The following is a 22,048-nucleotide window of genomic DNA, read 5'->3' on the forward strand; positions in this document are numbered from 1 at the left end:
TTCATTTCAATTGTCAAATTTATTGGCATATAATTGGGCAAAATAAGCCCTAAAAATTGTTTTAATTTCCTCTTCACTGGTGGTGAATTTATCCCTTTTATTTTTTTATATTGGTAATTTGGTGGTTTTTTTCCTTTTTTAATAATGAAATAAACCAATGGTTTATTTTATATTTTTTCCATAAAACCAGCTTCTAATTTTATTAGTTCAATGTTTTTTCCTTTTTTTCTATTGGTGAGGCAATTGGGGCTAAGTGACTTGCCCAGGGTCACACAACTAGTAAGTGTCAAGTGTCTGAGGCCGGATTTGAACTCAGGTCCTCCTGACTCCAGGGCCGATGCTCTATCCACTGTGCCACCTAGCTGCCCCTTAATGTTGGGTTTTTTTTTTTACTTTTAATTTTGTTAATTTCTCCTTTGATTTTTGAGGATTTATAATTTGGTGTTTGAGGATTTTTAATTTTTTCTTTTTCTAGTTTTTTTTTAGTTGCATACCCAATTCATTGATTTGCTCTATTTTGTTGATGTAAGCATTTAGCTATTAAAAATTCCCCTAAGTGCCGCTTTGACTGCATCCCATAAATTTTGGTATGTTGTCTCATTTTTGTCATTTTCTTTAATGAAATTATTGTTTCTATGATTTGTTCTTTGACCCACTTTTTTTGTGTTTTGTTTTGGTGGGACAATGAGGGTTAAGTGACTTGCCCAGGGTCACACAGCTAGTTAAGTGTCAAGTGTCTGAGGCCAGATTTGAACTCAGGTACTCCTGAATCCAGGGCCGGTGCTTTATCCACTGCGCCACCTAGCTGCCTGCCTACTCACTTATTTTTTATGATTGGTTTAGTTTCCAATTAATTTTTAATCTTTCTTTCTATTGCCTATCACTGTAATTTTTGTTGCATTATGATCTGAGAAGGATGCATTTACTAGTTCTACTTTTCTGCATTTGGTTGTGAAATTTTGATGTCTTAATACATGGTCAATTTTTGGTGAGGTGTCATGTACTGGTGAGAAAAAGGTATATTCTTTTCTATTCCCATTCAATTTTCTCCAGAGATTTATCATATCTAACTAGTCCAGAATTTCATTCACCTCCTTAACTTCTTTCTTGGGTTATTGGGGGTTTTTTGTTTGTTTAGATTTTTATCTAGTTCTGAATGGGAAAGTTGGGGTCACCCACTAGTGTTATGGTCTATTTCCTCCTGTAACTCATTCAATTTCTTCAAAAATTTAGATGCTATACCATTTGGTGAATAAATGTTTAGTAGTGATATTTCATTGTCTATGGTACCTTTCAGGAAAAAAGTTTTCTTTATTTCTTTTAATTAGATTATTTTGTTTTTGCTTTTTTGCTTTGTCTGATATGATTGCTATCCCTGCTTTTTTTTTTTTTTTGCTTCAGCTGAAGCATACTATGTTTTGCTCCAGCCCCTTATCTTTACTCTGTGTGTGTCTGTGCTTCAAATGTGTTTCTTATAAGCAACATGTTGTAGAATTCTGGTTTTTAATCCATTCTGCTATCTGCTTTTTTTTATGGGTGAGTTCATTCCATTTCCATTTATACTTATAATATGTGTATTTCCTTTTTTGCTATTTTCCCCTTGTTTATCTCCCACCTCTCATTCCACCCTGTCTGATTACTATCTTCCCCCAATCCACCCTCCTGTCTATCAGTCCACCCCTCCTCTTTTATCCCCATCCCTTTTTATTTCCTTATAGGTTAAGACAGATTTTTCTAGTCAAGGGTGTGTGTGTGTGTGTGTGTGTTTCCTCTGAGCCAATTTTGATGAGTAAAATTTCTTTGCTTGCCATCCCCCCACACCTTCCCCTTTATAATAGCTCTTTCATGTGAGATAACTTACACCACTCTCTCCCTCCTCCTTCATGCAGTGCAATCTTCTTTCTCACCCTTTAGTTTTGTTGGGCATCATCCCATTAAAGTCACTTTATACCTGCACTTTCTCTCTATGTATATTCCTTCTAATTGTCCTTATAGTAATAAATTTCTTAAGAGCTACAAATATTATCTTGCCATGTAGAAATACAAAGTTTAACCTTATTAAATCTCTTACATTTTCTCTTGCTTGTTTCTTTTTTACCTTCTTATGTTTCCCTTAACATGTTAACATATTATTCTCTTATGGTGCTCAAAGAATAAATGCAACTAAAAAGAAAACCAATCAAGTTTACAAAGATCATTTGCCACATTTTTCTAATTTATTTGATTTTTTTCAAACTGGACAAACTTCATAAATACATTATTTAAGAGTACAGCAGATTATTTCTCATTCATGAAAAAATAATGCTTTCCATTTTTTCACATTTTAAAATGTTTTTGTTTGCTTTCTCAAAAGAAGATTTAAGAAGAAAGTAACAATGGCTGAATTTACAGAATGTCCATGTAGGAGTTGCATTGACAAGAACCTGATACAGAAGCCTATCATTTGCCCCTACAAATAGAGCTCGGTGAAAGTATTTAAACAAACAGGCTTAATTTAAACACCCCTCCCCCCATTAGCTCTAGCTGGAGAGGAAGGAGGTATTTACTTTTTCAAGTATTAGATTTATAAATGTTTTCATTGCCAATTTTACATTACAGCATTTAAAACCAAGACAACCACCTGAAAAATCATCCCAGTTAGCCCAGCCCTTTCAAATCCCAGTGCATTTGGTCTTTCAAAGAACACAGAACATATCGATTTGCTAAGAAGGAGCATGTGTGGAAAAAGCCATTAAAAAGTGCTGAGTATATGAAGCGTGACTTTTTTTTTTTCTATTGGCAAAAACTATTAGAAAGGCGATCCAGTCTATTCCCCAAGGTTTCTTTAGCTGGTTTTGATAAAGTCTCTTCAAAAAGATATCCAAGAAATCTTTAGAAAACTGGAGAAAGGAAGGGGAAAAAACCACTCCTTCATAGCATGAAAGGAATTCCATTAACTGTAGAAATGCTTATTAAACTTCACCTTTGGTTCTTCAGAAGAAATGGTCATATAACTTCTATATTAGGAGACAGGAAAAAGAAATATGTTATGACAATCACATGAAAAACCTGCTCAAAGAATATAAAATTTACCAGTCGGGTTCAAACATTGTTAAATTCAAATGATCTGCAACAACCACCAGGAAGACAAGGGATCTTGAATTTATGATACCATGCCATTTCGTTATCTATCTATCTATCTATCTATCTATCTATCTATCTATATATATTTTTAAAAGACACTTGTAGCAGAAATCCAAACTAGGACGTGCCACAAATGGGACCTAGTGCTAAAAAGAGAAGGGGATTGAATTAGGAAGTTATTTTCAGTAGACTTGAAAGAGAGAAAACCGTAAGTATGAGAAGTGCCTGGAACAAGTTGCCTAAATTCAGAGATGCAAAACTGGAATTTCTTCCTTCTCTTTGATTTCATGCAAGAAGAAATTATGAAATCATACAGGGACATTTTCTACCACCTAAGGAGGAATAATATTCCTCCTGATGATTTAATAGCCAACAAAGTAGAAGAAGGAAGCAATTTGTTGACTAGGATCCTACTCACCACATTCAATGGCCTTTTTTCAGTCTTCATACTCCTTGACCCCTCAGTATCACTTGACACTGTCCACCATCATCATTTATTGGAAAGTCTTATTGGTTTCGGAAACACCAAACACTCATCTTTCCTGCCTGCCTAATTGTCCCTCTTCTCTCTTTTCTGACTCCTCATTCTAACCCAAAGGTCCTGTCCTTGGATTCATTCTCTCTCTCTCACTCTCTCTCTGTTTCAGGTCTCATCTCTGTGCAGTTCACTCCCAAATCTGTCACTTGCCCTGATCTCTTTCCTGAGCTATAGCCCTGCATCCCCAACTGCCTTCAGGACATGTCCATTTACTTGGATTTTTTTTGTGGACACTTCAAATCGACATGTTGAAAACTGAGTTTATCTTTTCGAAAAACAAAACGAAAAACCTCTTTTTGATTCAAATATTTCTATTTCTCTCCTCCCGTATCCAATTATTTGTCAATTCCTATCAGTCCCATCTCTGTACTCTCTCATCTGTCCATCTGTTCTCTTTCCATTTTCAGCATCTTGATCCACCTGTCTAAAGAGCTGCAACATTCTCCTGACCCTCTGTCTTTTTCCCTTCATTCTTCATACAGTTCACAGACCAGTGTTCCTTATGCACAGATCTAGTAATGTTCTTTGGCTCAAAACCTTGCCTATTAAGTAAGTCAACTTTTTTGGTCTGAAATTCAAGGTCCTTCATGATCTGATGGCACTGTATTTTTCCAGGTTTGTTTCAATCCCATTTAACTTTATATACTCTATTCTCTAGCCAAACTTGGTTATACCCTGAACCCATGCATAGTACTTGTGTGTCTACTGGCTTTGTTAATTTCTCCCACCCTCTTAAGACACACACACACACACACACACACACTCTCTCTCTCTCTCTCTATTCCTATCCATGAAATCTTTCCTGATCTGACTATTCTAGCCCATTTTCCCTTTTCTTCCTCTGACTTTGGGCACTTTGTCTATACTTTATGTATTTATGTTTCATTTGGTTTTATAGTTATTTGTGCCCTATCCTTGTGTGACAGTGTAGGCTCCAAGGGGAGAGGCCTAGGTCCTGCATAAACCTACAAATGCCTCTAGGGCTCTGTGCAGGATCACACATGTTTGTTGAACTGTTTTCATCACAGGGTTTTTTTGTTTTTTTTAGTGAGGCAATTGGGGTTAAGTGACTTGCCCAGGGCCACACAGCTAGTAAGTGTTAAGCATCTGAGGCCGGATTTGAACTCAGGCACTCCTGACTCCAGGGCCGGTTCTCTATCCACTTTGCCATCTAGCTGCCCCCATCATAGGTTTTTGAAAGACCTCGGTCTCAAGTCCATCTTAAACCTATAACACCAGGACCACTAGTAAGGATTCATTTCAGCAGGTTAAACATCCCTCACTATATCAGCTTTCTTCACAATGCATTAAGGCTCACACATGAGATATTACAAAGCAGTCTGCCTTAGCAGAAAGCTAAACAAAAACCAAAGAAAGTATAATAGGAAACGAGCACAGCACAGTCCGTTTGTTCTTCTTTTTCTTTTTTTTTTTAACCAAATTTGTGATTTCATTGGTTTAGGGAACTCCCCATGAGAAACTTCTCCAACCAATCCATATTGGGAATGCCCTAAAATTTAGATTCTAAGTTGTTGGGGGCAGCTAGGTGGCACAGTGGATAGAACACTGGCCCCGGAGTCAGGAGGACCTGAGTTCAAATCCGGCCTCAGACACTTGACACTTACTAGCTGTGTGACCCTGGGCAAGTCACTTAACCCCAATTGCCTCACAAAAAAACAAACAAAATAGATTCTAAGTTGTCTGAAAGACAGGACCACACAGTATTAGAAAGCCTTGAACCCAGGTCTTCTTGGCTCTGAGGCTAGCTCTCCACCCACTACCTACACCTTACTGCCTCGATAATCCACCTATTTTTAAGGCCACAGTGATGGGGCTGACTATCTAACTTGGCTACAGTCATACAATGGGCTGCCACCTGCTGTGTTGGCAATACTTAATGATGACAGTAACTCCTTAGAGCTGGGCACATGATGCTGCAAGTGACTTAGCACCGACTCCTCTAATAGCTGCTCTTTTTGAGCAAAGGCTTCTGGCTGTTCCTGAGCCTTAGAGATGGTAGCACAGACAAGGACAGGAACTTTTAATAGCAGCTACCACCCTTAATCAAAAGGCAGATTTCACAGCTGTTCAGTGTGGTAAGTTAGCTACTTCTGCCTTTAAAAAGCCTGTTCAACTTAAAATCTGGCCCTAGGACTGATTCCAAATGATCTGTACCAATCACCAGGAAGACAAGTGGTAGTCTGTTTTAACTTACAAGATTGTATCATTTCTCAGGCCACATCAAATAGATCAATAGAATGAACCTTTCTTTATGGCCTTTGACCTTTGAAAATAAAGGAAAGTGGGGCAGCTAGGTGGCGCAGTGGATAGAGCACCAGCCCTGGAGTCAGGAGGACCTGAGTTCAAATCTGGCCTCAGACATTTGACACTTACTAGCTATGTGATCCTGGGCAACTCAACCCCAATTGCCTCACCAAAACAAAAAAGAAAACAAAACAGAAAATAAAGGAAAGTGATACTTTTTTTTTGGGGGGGGGGGCGGTACTTTGGTAAGAGGAAAGGAGGCTTAGGCAGTCTGCGATGGCTACGCCTAACTCTGAACAGTTGCCATGTTGGAAGCAGATGTCTTCTCTGGCTCTAGAGGATACTCCCAGAAACAGAATTTGAGTTGGACCTTGCCAGCCATCTAGTTTTCCCATCCAAGAATGGAATTCCCATTAAAATGTAGTTGATCAGTGGTTTTCTAGCTTCTATTTGAAGCCTTCTGAGGAGGGAGACCCTACCACTTCTCAAGACAGTCTGTTCCACTTCCAGAAAACTCTTATTGTTGGACAGTTTTTCTTAATTTTTTTTTGAGGCAATCTGGGTTAGGTGACTTGCCCAGGGTCACACAGCTAGTAAGTGTTAAGTGTCTGAGGTCGAATTTGAACTCAGGTCCTCCTGACTCCAGGGCCACTGCTCTATCCACTGCATCACCTAGCTGCCCCTGGACAGTTTTTCTTGACATCAGACTTAAATTTTGTTCTCTTGTACTTTCCAACCATTGTTCATCCCTCCTTCACATGAAAATCCTTCAAATTCTTGAGGCCAGTCATCATATGCCCCCTGAGTTTTCTATTCTCTGGGTTATAAAGCTCTAGGAAGAAGTAATAAGGAGGCGGATTCCAGGTCAGTATACAAGGAAGAAAAAGTAAACCCCCAAATGAGCTTTCAAAGAGTGAGTTTCTCATCAGAAATGTTCAGTTTAAGCAGAGACTAAATAACTGAATATAATTTAATTTAACAAATATTTATTAAGCCCTCTATGTGCCAGGTGCTGGAGATACAAAGACAACCCCACCCCCTCCCAAACAATCCTTGCCTTCAAGAAGCTTACATTCTCTTGGGGGTGCACAATAGTTTGGTCTAAAGCAATGTAGGGAGTAAAAGGAGCAAGGGAGGGATGAGGCAGAGTGCTTTGAAAATTAGAAGAGGGAGGAAATGTTAACAACAAGGATGAATCCAAGAAGGCTGATGGAGGAGGTAAAATGGAAAGCTAAAGCTAGCTGAGCTAAAATCCAGAGGGAGAGAAGGATTACCAAAGACACATGAAGAGGAAGTGTTTTCCAGGGTTGGAGGAAACAGTTTGTGCAAATACAGGAAGGCACAGATAAAGCAGGGATTCCTGCTTGGAGCAGTCAGTTAGTGGAGACCTTAGAGGTCATTCATTCATTCATTCATTCATCCTATTGGATGTTGTCCTTTACAACAGTTTTCAGTGGAGTTTACATAGTTGTTCTGTTTCCTCCACAAAGGTATAAAGCTTTGAACTCCAAAATACAAAGCCCTTCAGGTGACACCCAGGGGCAGAGCTTAAGGTCTCCATACCTTTCATAAGGTACCAGCCAATTGATTTTTCAGTTTTCTGACAATTGCAACAACTGGTCCTCGGCAAACTTACCTGCCGTTTGCTGTGTTTGAACACTATCTACCTGAGGCAATGGCCCAAGAGTCCCCTGATCATCAAAGGCTAAAATTGGATTCAAAGGAATTTCTGGGCTTCCATCACTGTCAGTGATATCCAATCTAGACGGTTTAGATCCGATGGGTAAGTTTATGATTTCTTCAAAGGTGTCATTCTGCAGAGACACTCCATTTTCATTTGGTTGATTTTCAGTATTGAGGGTACTAGAAAACATTTAAAAGGACACAGTTAAAGAATATAGAAATGAACATTTCTCTTTTAGGGCAGCCACCTACTGCTTCATAGAAATGACTTATTGGTAACATTATTCATTATTTTGTTAGCAACAGAAATGGTAATATTGGCCAGATAATGTTTTGCTTTTTGACAAAGACATAAGAACAGACATTTGGAGCTGGAAAAGACCTTAAATATGAGTCTGATTCTCTTATTTTCCAGATGAGGAAACTGAAACTCAGTTGACTTTCTCTGGGTCATAGACATAATTAAGTGCCAGACCCACAATTTAAACCCAGTCCTCTGACTCCAATCCTTCACTGCCTCTCTTTGAGACCCATACTTGTTGATTTTCAACATGTTAAGGAACTTCATCAAGCTAATGATCATAGCAATTATAATAATGAACGCAATTTTGTATTTTAAAAACATGTTATGCTTTTCAAGGGATTTCCTATGAAATAAGATATACAAATGCAATTAGTCTCATTTTAGAGATGGAGAAATATAGTCTTGGAGAACTGGTCACACAGCAACTCCATGTTGGAGTCAGGACTTCAACCCAAATTTCTTGGGTTGATAACACAACTCAAAGAGATCCAACTCAGAGAGTCAAGAGCACATGACCACTTGACTCCTGTTTTTAGTGCTATTTTCATAGTATCATACATTGTTCATTTGCTGTTCCTCAGGCTATTCAAGCTCCTATTTCTTTTCTTTTCTTTTTTTTTTTGGGGGGGGGTGGAACAATGAGGGTTAAGTGACTTGCCCAGGGTCACACAGCTAGTAAATGTCAAGCATCTGAGGTCGGATTTGAACTCGGGTCCTCCGGAATCCAGGGCCGGTGCTTTATCTACTGAGCCACCTAGCTGCTCCTCAAGCTCCTATTTCAATATGGATGCTTGGTACTTCATAGCTATCTCATCATTTCTATATAAAATTCCTCTTCCCCTTTTAAACCTGCTTCACTACTTTCCTTCCCAAATACTCTGAGAAGAACATTACCCTCTGGCTATTTGTTCTCAGAGCTATATTTAACCCTTTTCTTTTCTGTGAACCAGACTTCTTAAGTGGTCACTAAATTTTACCACTTTTCTCTCTTTATCTCTCAGTTCCTCACATTCTCAATTCCCACTGGTAAGCTTCTAGACTAGGGACTAGTCAGCCATCTCAGAATAAAACCCAGTGCTCCTTCGCTAAAATAAGGAAAAATAGGACTTCCTTGGCAGGCATGTTGATCATGTCTTCTTCCTGCTCAAAGCCCTCCCCCATCTATATCTATCCACTGGGAGCAGAATCTGGACTCAACATTAAAGTGCCCTAGGCTAGGTTTGAAAATTGGGTCCCCTGTGATTTACTGTCCATCAAAGACTTTGAACCTTTATGGCAACTTGACAACACAAGGCACATACCAATGTGTCATGGGGAGTAGAATTTTCTGATGTTAAAAATGTGCATATAAAAATGTAATATTAAAAAGTGTCCCTCATTGTATCCCTCTGCTATGAGCTGCACACTTGTGCTTTGCCTTAGTCCCAACTTTGCTCAGAATATAAGACAGAGGGATTTCTAATTGATTTGCCCTACTCCCTCATGATTCCTAGGTATTAGAGCATTTTCCATGGCCCCTCTCTTTCCTCCCTTGCGCCATTGCTTCTAGCCTGACTTAGTTTGGGTTCCCCCTCTTATCCCTCCCAAGGAAAAAGTGGGGCTTCCTCCAATTTGAACAAAAGGGTGCTCATTCCTGACTGGTTTCCCAGTGAGAACAAGCACTCTATTGATCAGTGCATATTTTAAACTAGATTAGTAAGGCAACTATTTCTTCTCTCTCCATCCTCAAAGCCTATACAGAGGACCCTGGGAACTAAGTAGTCTTACTTTCATACTTGACAAACATATAGACTCTTTTTTCAAGTCCTGGGCCTAAAGTAAGTGCCCATATAAATATTGATTTTTTTTGCCAATTAATAAATATACATATATATGTATGTATGTGTATATATATCTATATCTATCTATCTATCTATATCTATCACTGAGCATATAAGCAAGAATAATCTACTAAGAGGAAATATAATGTGATTTCTGCAAGGGAAATAATTTCTGACTAATCTATTCAAAGTCCTTGGAGGAGAAAATAAGCACACAAATAAGGCATTTAACAGAGTTCCAGACCAAAAGTTATTTTAAAGGAAATTAGCTGCATCAGAATTTTGGGGAATGCTCCCTCTCACGACCAATATTAGGCTTGAGACAGGAAATAAAAGAATAAGTAGAAATTAATATTTAAAGGGACAATTAACCTAAGTCTATTGGGGGAAACTCTTCAAGATGAAATGCTTTTTTAAAAAATTTTTTCAAGATGAAATTCTGAAGACAAAAGCAGAAGTTTTAATGAGGAGAGGAAAGAAGGATCTGAAGTGGATACACAGAGAACCCACTGATTAAACTCATTGGGGGGGGGGCAGGGCAATGAGGGTTAAGTGACTTGCCCAGGGTCACACAGCTAGTAAGTGTCAAGTGTCTGGGGCTGGATTTGAACTCAGGTCCTCCTGAATCCAGGACTGGTGCTTTATCTACTGCTCCACCTAGCTGCCCCTTCAAACTCAGATTTTTAAAAGATGTATATAGATGATGGAAGAAAGGGCCAATAACCAAGGATAAAGATAAGAGAATCACCATCTTACAAAAAACCAAAACAAAACTGTGCCAGTTGGTGCAAGTGATGAAGGCCGTCAACCAACCAATCACAAGCAAATGCTAAGCCCCTATCATGTGCCAGGCAGAGAATTAAGCACTCATGATGCAAAGACAAAAATGACAGTCCCTGCCCTCAGGGAGTTTACACTTTACTGGGGGAGACAATGCGTACATATGTAAGTCCATAAGGAAAATGTGCAAAATAAATACAAGGTAGACAGGAGGGAGGGTCCTAGTAGCTTGAGTGAGTGAGGAAAGTTTCGTGTGTTAGGATGTGGCATTTGAACTGAGTCTGGAATGAAAGCAGAGAAGAAGGAAGGAAGCATGGACAGCCAGGGCAAAGGCACGGAGATGGGAGATGAGATCTCACATCCAAGGAACAGAATATAAAATGATGTGGCTGGACTACCTGAAGGGGGAGAGCAATAATGTGCAAGAAGTTCTCCTCCACCCTTAAAGCTATGTTGGAGGTTCATGGTGGATGGAATGCTGAAAACAGATGGAAAAGAAGGCAGAATCACTCATCTATTTTGTTTCTGTTTTTCTTGGAAGGAGAATGATTTTTAGACTGAAGCATAGAACAAAAAAGGTTAACAAGGAATATAAACTCAAATGAAGAGAAGCATTTATCAGGCAGCATGTAACACTCCTTGATGAGTTCAAGTCACTCATCCTGGGGTACTAAAACAACCAGCAGGTGTGATTTGCTCAGCCAGAATCAATGATTTTTTTTTTAACACTTTGGAGAAGTGCCCCAGGATTGGAGAATATCAAATATTATCTACTATTCCTAACAATTCTAGAACGCACTATTAAGAGGAAGGTAATCTAACCACTTAAAGGGTAGTGGTTGCTAGGTCTGTATCTCAAAGACATCCAAAAACGGGGAAAAGGACCTATTTGTACAAAAATATTTATAGCAGCTCTTGTGGTGGTTAAGAATTGGAAATCAAAAAGATGCCCATCACTTAGGGAAAGACCAAATAAGTTGTGGTATATGATTGTAGTGGAGTATCATTGTGCTATAAGAGATGACAAGCAGGATGATTTCAGAAAAACCTGTAAAGACCTACATGAACTGATGCATAGAGAATGTTGTACACAGTAACAGCAATATTGTTCAATTAAGAACTGTGAATGACTTAGCTATTCTCAGCTAAGTGATCCAAGATGATCCCAAAGGACAAATGATGAAGCATATTCTTAGCCTCCAGAGAAAGAACTCATATTGATTGAATACAAACTAAAGTATATTATTTTTCACTTTTTTTTCTTTTATTTTGAGTCTTCTTGTACAAAGTAACTAATATGGAAATGTTTTATGCAATTGTACATGTATTAGCACTGAACTGGGGAGGGAAGGGAGAAAGGAATGGAATTTAGAACTCAAAACTTACTTTAAAAAAAAAATGTTCAAAACATTTAAATTAAAAAGAAGGGGCGGGGTAGTGATGATCACCAAAACCCAGCATGGCTTCTGCATGAAAAGGTCATGTCAGACTAACCTCATTTCCTTTTCTGATAGGGTTGATCAACCAGCTAGTTTGATGAGGGAGTACTGTATACATGATGTATTTGGACTTCAGCAAAGTATATGACTAAGTCTTTCCTGCTGTCTTATGTTGGATAAGGTAAAGAGGGGATAAAGGCTAGAGAAGAAGGTGGATTTGTAATGACCAAATGACAGAGTACGCATTAATAGGTTGATGTCAACTGGAAGAAAGATATCTAAGTGCTCTTGGGATGTGGTTGTATGCTGGCTAATATTTTTATCAGAAATTTAAACAAAGCCATAGATGGCATGTTTATGAAAATTACAAAGATGGGTGGTAAAATAATGTATTTGACGAAAGAGCTGGGATACAATGGGACCTCAATAAGCTAGAATGATGGGCCACATCCAATAATGTGAAATTTGTTGTTTGTTTTTTGTGGGGCAGTGAGGGTTAAGTGACTTGCCCAGGGTCACATGGCTAGGAAGTGTCAAGTGTCTGAGGCTGGATTTGAACTCAGGTCCTCTTGAATCCAAGGCTGGTGCTTTATCTACTGTGCCACTCGCCAACGCCTACATGAGCCTGGCAAAATTATAATGATTGGAAGCCTAGTGAGGGCAGTCATGTGACTGTCAGAGCGGCCAGTCAATTGGCTGGGGGCTGCCTGGGGTTTGCTGGGAAGGGGGAGGAGAATTCGCCATTCTAGCTGGAAGGCAACAGGAGCGCTGCTGTATATTCTCAGCTGATTCCTGGGCAGTGGTATTTTTCAGGTTGTATAATTTCCCTTTCCCCATTTTATTTCCTTTCCCTTGATCCTACTGATCCTGTTTGTGGTTTTTTTTTTTTTAAGTTTGTTCTTGTTAAAATAAATCCTGCTCTGTTTTGAGGGAGGCTGCCGGTCTCCTTCCTTGCCCCAATATTGCAGCGAGCCACTTAGCTAGCACTCCTCAATTAAAAAGTGGTCCCCACAGTTTAAAGAAAGAATTTTTTTTCTTTTTGTTTTTTTTTTTTGCAGGGCAATGAAGGTTAAATGACTTGCCCGGGGCCATACAAGTAGTAAGTGTCAAGTGTCTGAGGCCAGATTTTAACTCGGGTCCTCCTGAATACAGGGCTAGTGCTTTATCCACTGCACCATCTAGCTGTCCCCTAAAGGAAGAATTTTTAAAAGAAAAAAAAGGGCAGGGGGAAATCACCCAAACCAATCAATATATATTTTTTAAAATCTGAAAATCTGTACAATAGTAAACACTCATGGATCTTTCACCTCTGCAAAGAAGAGAGGGAAGGTATCTAGAATATTTATTATAATAAAAGAGGACATGTTTAGGTACAATCATATAAACACAAGCAGCCAGATTGTGTAATGGTTAGGATTACTGGACTTGGAGTTAGAAATACTTGATTTCAAATCCTGTCTCAGACACTAGATGTGTAACCTTGGGCAAATTATCCTTCTGCCCTAGTTTCTCCCATCTGCAAAATGGAGCTATTAGACACTGATTAACATTTTTTTTTTTTAGAACAAGCCTAGCTGCCCCTAGAGTGTTTTTTTTTTAATGACCCTGCCAAAGTACTTTCTGGCTTCAAGAAATGACTCAGTATTATTAATTATTATTAATCTGATCATTATTCCAATATTACATAATTAAGCCTGCTTTACTCATAAAGAATCATGTGTCAAGTTCTTTGAAGCAAGGACAAAATTGTACCGGTGAAGCAAAAAGACTTGGCTAATGTATAATTTAGTTAATTTCTTAGCCAAATACCAGAACTATCACCGTATTCTGTATCTCCTCCTCCATTAAGTATGGAATTCTTTTTAACACTTTGAAATCTGTGCTTTTATTTTTTGGTAAAAACATTAAGGACTTCCTTAAAGAGTAAATCAGGGAGTATATGACAGCCATTGAAAGGCAAGGTTGTTGTTATATTATAGAAATCAAGGTATGCTTTAGACTGAGAAAAAGCTAGTGTCTAATACACGTCGAAGGTAATTATGAAATGGCTTTGCATCATTTATTCAACACAGCTGAATGATCATTATTAATAACACTCTCAGCAGAGATGATTTTGTCAGTTTTGCAAGGAGTAACAATTCCACAGGCATAAAGAGATGCCAACAGTGGAATGCTATCTTCCAATTAGTGCCAATCACACCACAGAATATCATATGGAGTAAGTGTGTTTGTTAGAGGATTATGGAAAACTACATCTGACAGTAGAAAAAAACCCTGACTATTATAAAATAATGTAAAGGCCTTCAGGTCTCAGCAGCTTTTAATGGTTCTAGTCCTGGCTACAGAGAATGGAAACTCCTACTACATTGGTATGATAGACTGAGAGATTATTCTAGATGTTTCAAAAATAAATTCTAGAAATCAGAAAAACACTAGACAAAACCTTGTTAGTTACCAGCCTTGGCTTAACTACAGTTGAAAGGTTGTCAATATTTTCAACAGCATTATTCAATATTTCTATCAATTCTCTGGTCACACACACACACACACACACACACACACACACATATATCTAAGCACATTGCCACTGTCTTATATCTGAAAATGTGATTGCTAATAATATATCCATGCACAGGAGGTGAAAAGGACATGAACTCCATGTAACCTGGAGTATTTCCCAGATCACATGTCTATTGTTGGCAGTTAATTGCTATTACCTACAGCCTCTTAGCTAAGAGGCACTGCCCTCAATTCACCATATAAATGTGGGTTTCTTAAATTACTCATAATTGTACAAATTTGTGAATCACTCTACTGTAATCTGGCATCATTCAAGGCTGACAGATCACGGAAGGAGATGGATATGGCCCTAGTGAAGTCGGGCTACATGAAAAAAAACCAATCAGCTCATCTTTTGCTACTGTAGTTATTGTTGGCTGTTATCCTAGGCATGGGAGCAGCAGCCTGCTAAAAAAAATTCATAAATAGTATCTTACTGGGGCAGCTAGGTGGTGCAGTGGATAAAGTACCAGCCCTGGATTCAGGAGGACCTGAGTTCAAATTCAGTCTCAGACAGTTGATGCTTATGAGCTGTGTGTCCCTGGGCAAGTCACTTAACCCTCATTGCTCTTCAAATGAATGAATAAATGAACGAATGAATGAATAAATGAATAGTATCCCATCTCACAGGGTTGTTGTGAGAATAAAATGAAGTAACATTTGTAAACTCTTTGTAAATCTTATAAAGTACTATGTAAATTCTAGCTCTAGATTTCAATATTTTCTTTTGCCATTAGGAAAATAGAAGGGTTTTGTGTGTGTGTGTGTGTGTGTGTGTATGTATGTGTGTGTGTGTGTGGTTTTTTTTTTTGGCGGGGCAGTGAGGGGTAAGTGACTTGCTCAGGGTCACACAGCCAGTAAGTGTCAAGTATTTGAGGCCAGATTTGAACTCATGTCTTCCCGAATCCAGGTCCAGTGCTTTATCCACTGCACCACCTAGCTGCCCCTAAACTTTTTGCTTTAATGAACAATTACCAAGAAACAAAAAGATGACATAAAATACAAGGCCAGATTCCTATATATCTAAGGAAAGATATATGTGACAGTTGCAAGAAAAAAAAAGTCTCACTTGTGGCCAAAAATAATTTTTCAAATACCCCCAAAGCTTTTACTCACCTGTCCATGGTTGTTGTTGGCTGATGTGGACTAGTCACTGGTTCTCCATTCCTTGAAGAGTCTGTCACACATGGAAGTGGTGATACCCCTGGATATTTCCACAGAGATGAAGATATTAGAATTAACAACAACAACAACAACAACAACAAACTAGCCTCTGGTTAACACACACACACAACTTGTGTGTTCCCACCCCAACAGAGCCAAATGAAATGATGTAATGTGCTATATAAATATCAATTATAGTTATCTAGCCGGAAATGCATATAATGCTAGGACAGAAACAGATGTGTGATTTTTTTTTTTATCAAGACCATGTCATAAATGTGGAAGTAATGTAGCCTTCAAAAGGTTTACTCTTGATGAGCTATCCCTCCACATCTACATGCAAGTCATCGAAAAAAGAAATTTTTTAAATCTTGAAATATATTTGTTTTGAAAATGTATAAAAGATTTGTTTTTAATTCTTAAGATCTTGTAACACAGGAATTTTTATTCCCAAGTGTGCCACCCTATGGTGGCAAATACCATTAGCACTAAATTTGGAGCCAATGGTATCAACCACTGAGAAATCTGATTCCAGAATTTAGGGTAAGATTCAAAGGCCTACAGCTGTTTGCTCACAGCCGTGCCAAGCAGGGAGCAGGGTTTCAAGCAAAGCTGCAGCCGCTTTCAGTTAGAGCTGTAAATGAGAGAACAACACGGCAATTTCAGCAGGTTCATTTTGCAATCTGGCACAAATCTAAACGTCGAGTTTAAAGCAAAGCTGTAGCTGCTGCAAAGACCCTGGGGACTGAATTCATGGAGCAATGGTATCTAACAGGGTGAGGCTGAAGCCCCTGAAATTCACGAAGCTAGAAACACCCAGAATACCAGAAGACTGTGCAACAGATCCTAGTGGAATCCACTGACTTTTTGAGCACCATATGAAACAACTAGAATTAGAGGGTAAGGAAAGACTTAAAGGATACCCAGAGGTAATCTACAAGTTACCTTTTTGTCAAGGGTTTTAACACCTCCCTGCCTCTACGCCTCACCTTCACCCATATATATATATATATGCATGTGCATGTATGTAGGCATATGTATGTGTGCATATGCAGGTGTGCATGCACTTATGTATAAACCTATATGTATATATGCACACCTGTATGTGCATATATGTATGTACATATACCATAAACACACACACACACACACACATATATATCAGTATAACTTCATCTTGTTAGTATAGTAAGGTAGGATGAAGAGAAACCTCAGACTCAGACAACAGTTGGTGGCAATCTCTGTGTCTCTAAGAAAAAGAGGGCATAATATATGAGGAATTCTTCCTGGAGATTACAAGCAGGACCTACTCCCAACATTTCCAAATCCCAGGTCCATGCTCTGCTAGAGCTCTGCCACAGGCCAGGAGAGCCCACGTTTAGATTCAACGAACATTAACTATGCAGAGCAATATACTAGGTACTGCATGAGATACAAAGTTTAGATAGGATACGCCTGCTTGGAGCTTACAGTCCGGTGTTTCACAGCTAGGGGTATTACCTCTCCTGTTGGCCAGTAGGTTGGAAGTAGGAAGCCCCCAATCCTAGTGCAACAAGTATGAGAGAGTGACAGGAAGGAAAAGATGATATGGAGTAGGGTGGGGGAGAGATAGATGAATTGTATTGTGAAGGAGAATTTGTTAATGCCTTTTCTCACAGAAGCTGAGGTTGGGTTTTTTGGGAGGCAGTTGGGGTTAAGTCACTTGCCTAGGATCACTCAGCTAGTGTCAAGTGTCCAGCTGAGGCTGAATTTGAACTTGGGTCCTCCTGATTCCAAGGCCAGTGCTCTATCCATTGCACTGCCTAGCTGTACACCAGCTCTTACCTTTTAAAATGTTCTTAACAGGAGCAGTTAGGTGGTACAGTGGATAAAGCACTGGACCTAGATTCAGGAGGACCCGAGTTCAAATCTGGTTTCAGACACTTGACACTTACTTGACACTTACTGGCTGTGTGACTCTGGGCAAGTCACTTAACCCTCATTGCCCCGCAAAACAAACAAAAACATAAGGCATTAAAATGTTCCTAACAGTACAGTAATACATTTCAAGTACATTATGGGCCAAATGGGTTTTTACAGGCTGGCTTGGGAAACTAACCATAAGATATAACACCGTTTCAATGGGAAAATGCATCCTAAAAGCTCATTTCCAGAAGCTGGTTGCTTCCTCAGAATAAAACCTGCTTATAAGTTAAGGACTGTATGTGTTTGTATGACTAAGCAATTAAAAACAGAACTTCTATTAAAAACTCCAACAAATTCTTAATTATAAAACTGTCCTAATGCCAGGAAAATAGCCAATCCAGGAAGGCCTTTTTCAGACATCTGCCTCAAGTACAAGTTGCTCAAATAAGCAAATGAAAACTTCTTGGGGACAAAGTTAAGTTCTGATGTTCTGTCACATGGTAAGTAGCAAATGAAATTTCCATTTAACACAAAACAGGCCCTTGTTATAATCTTACATGTAATTCATTTTAAAAAAAGAAAGGCAATGACCTCTCCTTCCCTAGAAGTATTTGGCAGTGTCCTGTAGCAGTCAACCTTCTACCATGAGAGTGGCCTAAGTGACCTCTAAAGACCCTTCTAATAATTAAGAGATTTACATGATTTCAAAGTCTTGATGTTTTGGTTTGTTTGTTTTTTGTTTTGGTGAGGCAATTGGGGTTAAGTGACTTGCCCAGGGTCACACAGCTAGTAAGTGTTAAGTGTCTGAGGCTGGATTTGAACTCAGGTCTTCCTGAATCTAGGGCCAGTGCTCTATCCACTGTGCCACCTAGCTGCCTGATTTTTTTTTTTTAAACAAAAACTTCTTGATGTAACTTCTAGATTCATCTGTCCAGTGGTACAGTGCAAAGAAAGTTGAATGCAGGGGACCTGGGTTTATGCAAATTTATTTTGATTTGGGGACCCTACCTTTAGGCTGAGATTAGAAAGCCTTGGGCCCTCAGGGTCTCTTCCCCTCCCCCTCTGCTTCAGCTGAGCCAAAGAGCCCCGTGGGCTGTACAAGACGCCAGGTCAGACAGCTGAGGGGAAAAAGCCCCCAGCTCCCTCAGACCTGAGCGGAGTTATCCGAGAGATCCTGGACAGCCTGTGCTGAGGCACGAGCTGCTCGAGCACACACCTCCCCCTGCTCCCCTCCCCCAACATCCCTGGCTAGCAGACTAGCTTGGTCTGTGGGGGCACAGGAAGCCCTGAGATTTGAGTGGAGAGAAGAAAAGGTATATATAGATCTGGGGGTTAGACTTGGGGGGGCTGACAAGAGGACTGGAGGCCTGCTGAGGAGATTAGAGAGGTTCGGACAGACGAGGGCAGACGAGGAAGGAGTTCTTCAGACAGACAAGACAGGCGGAGAAGAGGTCAAGTGGCGGCTAACGAGATTAGAAAGGTTGGAGCGCGGCAGACTAGAGATGGGGCTACAAGGACGCAGGAGAAGACAAGAAGGACTAGGAGCAGGGAAAAGAGAGGCCGAAGGGCAGACTGACGGAGCAGACAGACAGAAGGTCAGTGACAGAGAAACACAGGGGTTTATCAGTGGCAGTAAGGAGAGGGAAGTTAGAAGCAGGGGATTTACAAAGTGAAAGGGGCTCAGAGTTAGAATAAAGAACCTGAATACCCTGAGGCGAGAGGTGGCTAAGGCCCTTATTGTATTCAAAAAGTTTGAAGCACAACAGGTGGGAAAGAGACACAGTGGAAAGATACACACCGCAATGCAGTCAGGTTGTACATTTTATTTCCCTGTATTCTTAATTTGAAATAGTATCTCATAAATAAACTCTGCTTTGATTATTTAGTTAAGAGCCTTCTTAATATCTTGCTTATCAATTTGAGAGTGGAGCAATGTGGTGGAACTTTATAAACGGCCCACATTGAGTTTACAGCAGTCAGATAGCCAGCTAGTTAAAAGTCCCCAGATTAGTCCTCCAGTCAGATTAGCCCCCCAAATTAGGCTAGTCATTTAAAAATACTTCTACAATTGAATGGCGACCACAAAGGGACTTATGGCCCAATTATAATTTTCCTAAACTTATCATTTTTCATATAATTATAATTTTTCATAAATCCAATTATATATAATTTTTCCAGGTTAGTGAATAATTAATTTTTTTTACAGGTTCAAATCCCAACTCTGCCATTTGCCATTGATATGATTCCAGGCAAATCCCAGCTTCCTTAGGCCCCAATTTTTTTATTTATAAAATGAAGGGGTTGGTTTTATAGGGTCTTTGAGGTCCCCTCCAGCTCTCAACATGGGATTGTATGATCCTATCACGTTCCTGGGTGTCTTTGAGAGTACAGAGAAGTAAATACCTGTTCCACCTGTAGTATCTCCCTTGGTTATGTCTCCATTTCTCTGGTCATTAGCTTTCTGCAAAAGAAAATGCATTATGTTATACAGGACAGTAATAATGGAATAGAAAGAAGGAAAAGAAAATTCTGATCTAAGCCAGTTAGAAAGAACCAACGCCATTACCTTATCTGTAGCTTCTGTTCTCCTGGTTCTTTTCATGATTTCTTCAAGTCGCTACCAGGGAAGAAACAGCAAGGCAGAGTTAGACCTAGAAATAGAACAAGCCTAGCACATTTTACAAATGAAGCAGATCAGTAATGTTTGCAGACCTTTGTGCTATTTTCAGGAGACAATAGCTGCATCCCAAATGTTTGCCAGGACTGTGCTCACACGTTTAAAAAAAATGTATATTGATATCTTGTGTTTTGACATCCCTTTCATTTCCAAATAGGCCCCTCTCTTCTCCCCTAGCCAGTGAGCCAATATTATAGCAAAGAAAAGGGGTGGGGAAGAGGAGAGGAAGCAATTCAGCAAAACTAACAAACATAGCGGTCACCTTTAGCAGTGTATGCAATACTCCCTAACCATAGTCCCCCATCTATGCAAAGAAGGGATGGAGGTCACACACAAGGTATCAAGAAGTGGGTAAGCAGTGGGATTCAAAAAGACTCTCACTTATGAGTTGCCCCATGGAGTTAGGTTAGACATAGGAAATAATGTCCTTATAGTGATGGCTGTTAAACATCAGAATGGAGTATTAATGAAAGAGGTTCTTATTTTCCTGGAATGGTTGAACAGTGGTCTTGTTTAGGGGATCAGGGATGGAGAAGTGGTTTCCTCTACACCCCCTCCAGATCTCTAAGTCTAGAGTTAGTAAATAGCCAGAACACCGTGTGTAAAATTCCTATAAGTTGGGTGTCTGGGTTACCTTCTTCCTTTCCAAGCGTGCCTGCTCTTCTCTTTGGAAATGCTTTTCTCGTTCTTGTCGAACCCTCTCTGCTTCCTCTCGTAGGCGGGCTTCTTCTTCTCGCTGAAGAGAGAGCATCCTTTGTTTTACCACCAAATGGGTGACTTTCTACTACTTCTACCAACCTCATAGGGATATAGTGAGGGTAAAGCAGGAAAAAAGATGGAAAGATAAGAGTGCCAGACCTGGAGTCAGGAAGACCCGAATTCAACTATGGCCTGAGACACTTAATAGCTGTGTGATTTGGGGCACGTTATTTAACCCTGTTTGCCTCTGTTTCCTCATCTGTAAAATGAACTGGAAAAGGAAATAGCAAACACCCTTCACTGTCTCTGCCAAGAAAACCCCTAATGGGATCCTGAAGAGTAGGATATGACTGAAAAATGACCAAACAGCAAGACAGATTGAATGCATTAATAACAATGAAAAGTACAATCATTTCCTTTTCAAATTATTCCTTTATTATTTGAAATCTGATGATAAATTTAGAGCTAGAAGGGACCTTAGAGGCAATCTAGTCCAACCATTTTTTACAGATGAGGAAATGTAGAGGTTAAGTGACTTACCCAAGGTCACACACGAGAAATAAGAAACAGAGGGAGGATTTACAGACTCCAAAGTAAGCATTCTTTCTACTCCACCGTGATGCCTCAAATAACAACAACAATAAACATAAACAATAATATCTTTCTAAAACTGAACCCGAGATAGAGAGAAATGGCCACTTGCGGGGGGTGGGGGGTGGTTTTGTGGCGTCTTAACTCCTTTCAAAACACACTGCCCTTCTTGGCAGCCACATACCTGTTTCTGGACCCGCTCTATCTCTTCTCTTTCTCGTCGTTCTCTCTCTTCTACCTGCCGGCGCAGCTGTTCTGCCCTCTCCCGGGCCTGTTCTTGCTCCCTCTCAGCCTCTAGCCTTCGGGCTTCCTCCTCTCGACGGGCTCTTTCTTCAGCTACTCTTTGAGCTAATTCCTCCTTCTTCCTCCTAGGAATGGACAGGACAAAGAGTTGCCTTAAGGAGGCCTGGGTTGTAGTTAACTGCAAAGATGATTTGCTGATGTGACTATGAACTGCGATAAAGGGCAAAATGTGGAGGTCTCAGGAAGACGTGCGACACT

At 39.7% G+C, this 22,048-nt stretch overlaps 1 protein-coding gene across 13 annotated transcripts in view; it reads right to left on the reverse strand.

Annotated features, from left to right (window-relative positions):
• Positions 1-2,194: 2,194 nt before the first annotated feature.
• MAP7 (microtubule associated protein 7) overlaps positions 2,195-22,048 on the reverse strand; it is a 248,084-nt gene continuing 228,230 nt past the window's right edge. For 9 of the 13 annotated variants that reach the window (XM_044001885.1, XM_044001884.1, XM_044001881.1 and 6 more), the window contains 6 exons: positions 21,732-21,915; positions 20,892-20,993; positions 20,147-20,197; positions 19,984-20,041; positions 15,628-15,715; positions 5,305-7,789 (listed from right to left, as the gene is read on the reverse strand). In XM_044001885.1, coding sequence (XP_043857820.1) covers positions 7,519-7,789; positions 15,628-15,715; positions 19,984-20,041; positions 20,147-20,197; positions 20,892-20,993; positions 21,732-21,915 — 754 coding nt within the window. In that variant the 3' untranslated portion in view covers positions 5,305-7,518. Of the gene's footprint in view, positions 2,997-5,302; positions 7,790-15,627; positions 15,716-19,983; positions 20,042-20,146; positions 20,198-20,891; positions 20,994-21,731; positions 21,916-22,048 lie in introns of those variants that run through there. The other 4 variants (XM_044001891.1, XM_044001890.1, XM_044001883.1 and 1 more) reach the window with 3 other exon arrangements.

Source organism: Dromiciops gliroides, chromosome 4, assembly GCF_019393635.1.
Source record: "Dromiciops gliroides isolate mDroGli1 chromosome 4, mDroGli1.pri, whole genome shotgun sequence".
NCBI lineage: Eukaryota > Metazoa > Chordata > Mammalia > Microbiotheria > Microbiotheriidae > Dromiciops > Dromiciops gliroides.